The sequence below is a fragment of the Alligator sinensis genome, unplaced genomic scaffold (genome assembly GCF_000455745.1).
Source record: "Alligator sinensis unplaced genomic scaffold, ASM45574v1 scaffold267_1, whole genome shotgun sequence".
NCBI classification, from domain to species: Eukaryota; Metazoa; Chordata; order Crocodylia; family Alligatoridae; genus Alligator; species Alligator sinensis.
This window is the reverse complement of record NW_005842100.1, coordinates 187,111-192,084: the sequence shown is the minus strand read 5'-3', so window position 1 is coordinate 192,084 and position 4,974 is coordinate 187,111. Positions and strand designations below refer to the sequence as shown.

General features: G+C 48.4%; 1 protein-coding gene across 1 annotated transcript in view; it reads right to left on the bottom strand.

Moving 5' to 3' along the window:
* TXNRD1 (thioredoxin reductase 1) overlaps positions 1 to 4,974 on the bottom strand; it is a 48,331-nt gene that overhangs the window by 19,585 nt on the left and 23,772 nt on the right. The window contains 1 exon segment of the mRNA XM_025204904.1: positions 4,670 to 4,895. Coding sequence (XP_025060689.1) covers positions 4,670 to 4,895 — 226 coding nt within the window.

The following is a 4,974-nucleotide window of genomic DNA, read 5'->3' as shown; positions in this document are numbered from 1 at the left end:
CTCCCGGCCCCAGCCACTCGCAGCCCATGGGGCTGTCCGGAGCAGGCACAGGCAGCCCCAGGCAGGCTGCAAGCAACTGCAGTGCAGGGCACCGGGCATAGGGCAAGGAGGGGCCACTTTTTCCTCCCACCCTCGTGCTCAGCACCACCTTGTAACCTGGCCCCACAGCCAGCCTGGGCCCTGCGCCAGCTCCAGGATCACCTGTTGGGGCTGTGCATGGTGACAGCAACTGCGGCCCTAGCATGGGGCGGGCGAGTGGGCTGCTTTTCCCCCACGCTCAGCGCCAGCTCGTTCCCTGCTGGGGAGCACGGTGTCAGGGCTGCACAGCGCCACCAACCTGTACTGCAGGGCTGGGGGGCACTGGGAGTGAGCGGGTGCACAGGGCCCACACCGGTGTCCCCGGGCCAGAGCCAGCAGGGTCCAGAGCAGGGTGGCAGGAGTACAGGGTCCCGGCCAGCAGGGGCTCTATGGAGCCGGGCCAGCTCCCCACTCTCCCTGCTGGTGCAGCCCAGCCCGGCTCCACAGACCCCTGCCAGCCTGCACCCCGCTTTGGGCCCCACCGGTGCTGGCCCTGGGACATTGGTCCCAAGGCATTAGGACATTGGTCCCAAGATGTTGACCAGGGGGCAGGGCTACCCATGCGACCCTTGACAGCCTGCCAAAACTGGGTAAGCGGCACTCCACCCAAAATAATTGCCCGCCCCTGGTGTACGGCATGGGGGGCCCCAAGCAACCCTTTGCAGGTTTCCCACATTTTTCTCCTTTGAAGGAGAATTCATTTTTTAAAGTTTGTTGATTCATTTTTAAAGTCTGTCCATGACCCTTTCATACATTCCTGTGACCCATTTTTGGGTTGTGACCCATGGGTTGAGAAACACTGTCCTAAAATATAATCCTTACTATGCTTTCTGGGGTTGTGAGGCTTCACACTGCCTCTTATACAGGGCTGTGCATAAAACACAAGCTGGTGCTCTGTAAGGTTAGCATTTTATGATTTTTTCAGAGACTGTGTTACAGCATTTGTTCTCCAGAATGTCAGAATAATAAACTGTGCCAACTGCTCTTCTGATAATTTTATATCACACTATTTGAACATAGCAAATACAGTCTTCTAATAACTTTTTTAAGCTTTTTGTGCCACAACCCACTTTACAGATTTGTTAATTCTAAGGTAGTATTACTTGGGGTGATGCATTTGCTGTCTATAACTCCATGAGCCTTAATACTAAGCAGAATGTGCATAACTTTAGAATTATTATTGAAGAGAAAGAAAAGGGAAGAAAGCCTGGTGAAAATGTATCCAGTCATCCAGGACTTAAATTTTAAAGACAGTTTTGAATGGACACAGGACCAAATCTTTCCAAGGAAATGAATCACAAGCAGAAAAGTGACAATGTACAATAGACAAATATGTATGCTACAAATCATGCTCAATCCTGCAGAATGCTGATCACTTGTGTAAGGTGCCAAGCATTCTCTGCTCTCACTAATATGAACGTGAGTGCAAAATACTCAACACTTAATGGGAACATTCAGTATCTGGTGAAATGAAGCCCAATAAAACTGCAGCACTGTACACAGTTAAATATGGAGCAACTGAAAACTAGATGCCTGACTCTCTCCTTCATACACACACAGATTTCTACAATTTATGCCTGTGTAAGAACATAAAATTCCATGCAATTTCCACTCTGATCTCTCAAGATAAATCTTTTATTCTGTACGAAAGGAGGGCAAGTTCACAGAAGAACTTGTTAAGTCTCATTTTTTAGCTTACCTCCTGCTGCGCTAAGAGTGAAAAGAATACAATTCATTTTATTTGATGGTTTTATTCCTTGTAAAACTTAAACTTTATAATATATTGGTTTAATGCCTAATGGAAACTTTCACAATTTCCTTCTCAGTTTATAGTAATTACACACTAATTATCATGAAAAATCATTAAGAACCAGGGTCTTTTGTAGGAATTATACATAGAGAAAAGTTAAACTCTGTAGCTTAACTAGTCCATTTTATGGTTCAATTCACTTGAACACATACTTTCCTTGAAGCAGGAGTAGCTCTCCTAAAATCAATGAAGTTAAGCATGTGCTTGCCTGCTTTGTCAAATTAGGACTAGGGCTGTCAAACTATTTAAAAATTTGATCGTGATTAGTTGCGTGATTAAAAAAATTAGTCACAGTTAATCACGATTTTAATCTCGCATCTAAAAACTCAAAATTATTCAGGTACTTTGTATAGTTGGGGGGTGGATATGAGAGGGGAATTTGTGAACGTGTGGGGGACTGCGGGTGTGTGTGTGGAACCCAGGGAGGGGGGATCCTTGCACACCCTGACAGGATGCAGGGTACTGTGGGTCAAGAGTGAGGGGCAGCAGCAGGGCTGGGGGGCTGTGGCTTGGGAATGAGGAGCACACATACAGATCCACTGCCCAGCAGGTAAGTCTGGAGGGAAGAGGTGTGTGGGGACAGATCGAGGCCCCTATGGTGAGGGAGGGAGTGGAGCAGGGGTTGGAGTGAATGGGGCTCTAGGGCCAGGGCAGGTTGTGGGACAGAGCCACGGACGGCTTGTCTAAGAGCACGGTGGATGGTTTGGCTCCCTGCCACTGCATGCTCCCCTGGGGCAGATCTGGGCACAGGGAAGAGGTGGGCTGCCCAATGCAGGCTGGGGCTCTGAACCCTGCTGCCTTTGCCCCAGGAGCTGTGTGACGCCATGTTATAACTCCCACCACCAGGCAGGCAAGGAACACAGTGGGGCCTCCACCTGAGCCCACACCAGGCAGCCCGCCCTATCTCCCCCAACTCTCAGATCACTCCCTTGCCACTTCAGTTGCCCATCTGTCCCCATCAGCTCCTCTGCCTCCAGACCACTGCTCTGCTGCCCTGATCAGCCTGAGCGGCAGAGGTGCCAGTAGGAGGTTCCTCCTCCCTGCTTGCTCCTGGGGACTCTGCAGACCACAGTGCCCCAGTGCACCCAGATCCAGCCCTTGCCAGGCCCTGCAACTGAAGGGGAGGCCATGGGAAAGGGGGAGGGAAAGGAGATGCAGAGCCAGATCCAGTGGGGGCTGGATCCAGGTATGCAGGGGTGGCACAGGCTGCAAGGAACTTAGAAGCAGTCAGGGAGCAGGATTTTTTCTCCCCGCCTCTCCTACTCTTGGGCTGATTGGGGTGGCAGTGCAATGATCCAGGGGTGAGGGGTGGTGATCAGGGGATGGAGGGAGCGGTGATCTGGGGCTGACTGCAGGATGGAGTGGGAATCTGGGGGCTGATAGAAGGGCCATGGGGTGATTTAGGAGTACAGGGAATGATCCAAGCAGCACTGGGGTCCTTCCCTCCTGGCTCCTTAGCCTACATCTGGGGTCCTTCCCTCCTGGCTCCTTAGCCTATTTTGTGGCTAGAGAACCAGTGAGCAGGGCAGGCATGGAGCAGACTTGCAGCCTCTAGCTATGCCCCTGCTCATCAGCCCTCTAGCAGCATGTCTGAGCAGTGTACATTAAAGAGGATATAAACCCTGAACATGTAACTGATCACTAGCACTAGTTAACCTTAATGCAGACTAACATTCCTTGAAATTAGCACTTGCCCACAAGGGCACTTAACACATGCTAAACTGCTTAAACCTACATCTGCTCACGTTTTAATTGCATTTAGTGTTAAGTTGAACGTCTGACACCGCCCGTAGATGCAGAGAATCATAAAATACAAGTGTTACTTGATTTAAGGTGAGATTACTCAAGTACTTGAATTTAAACCTGTACATTAAATGTTGGCAGGAACAGGGCCATAGTTTATAATCGCATCATTAACACAAAATGCCATTAAATCGAATTATTATAAAGAAAATTAATTTTACGATCTTAGGCAATGTTAATACCATATTTACCTGAATCTAAGATGACTCCCAATAATTAGATTTCATCCATGGAAAATGTATAAACTTGTTCTCATATTCCATGTAATTATTGGAGGGTGATCTTAAATGTGTTTCCCTCATCCCCACTCCCACCCCCAGTACAGTGGGGAAAGCAGTGGGAGGGGGACAGGTAGTGGAAGACTCAAGATCCCCCACACCTTGCCCTGTTGCCAGTTCCCTCAGCACCTGCTCCCCATACTGTCTGCCCACCCACCGCCACCACCACCTGACCTCCCCCTGGTGCCTGCCCTCCTGCCTGGTTCCCCCTGCTGTTTGACCCACCACCTCTACCCCTCTAATGCTTCTGTATTCCCACCTTGCAGCCTCTGCCCCCCTGCCTATCCCCTCCCCACCCCAGCTGCTGTTCCTGGCTCCAGCATAACTCCAGCCCCACTCCAATGTGCAGCACAGGGCATGTATTTACTCTGGCCCCATCATGGCCCAGTAGCAGCAGCTGTGCAGAGCTGCTGCTGGTGCATCTAATGGGGAAAAATGGGGATGGGGGGAGGGCTTATCTTGGATTTGAGTAAATATAAATGATAATTTTCAGCAAGGTAAAAGGTTATAGACTCAGTCAGTTACAGAGCAATAAAAATACTAATCTTTGCTATATTTTAGCAGATTCCTGTATTGTGAGTACAGCTGTTACGATCAGGAAACTTATCATTTTGGTTTTTAAAAACCTAAAGATTACCTAAAGATTATTTTCCATTACATTTGTGCCTTGCTTTTAAATGTTCCGGGTCAAAAGGCTTACCTTAATTGGCACAAACTGCTTAATAAACTTGATCCCATGTTCTTCCATGTGTTCTCCAATTTTGTTTGCCATTTCCTGGTCAAATCCTCTTAAAAGAATGGATCGCACCATTACAGTTACATCTAAACCAATCCCCGCAAGAAATCCAGCACATTCAAGGGCAACATAGGAAGCTCCAATTACCAGGGTTTTTCCTGGACAGTAAGGCAGGGAGAACAGATCGTCACTGAAAAGTATAAAATAAAATAAGTTAAGGACAACCAGAGACTATGTAAAACTATTCTTTATATTTGACAGCTATCTTT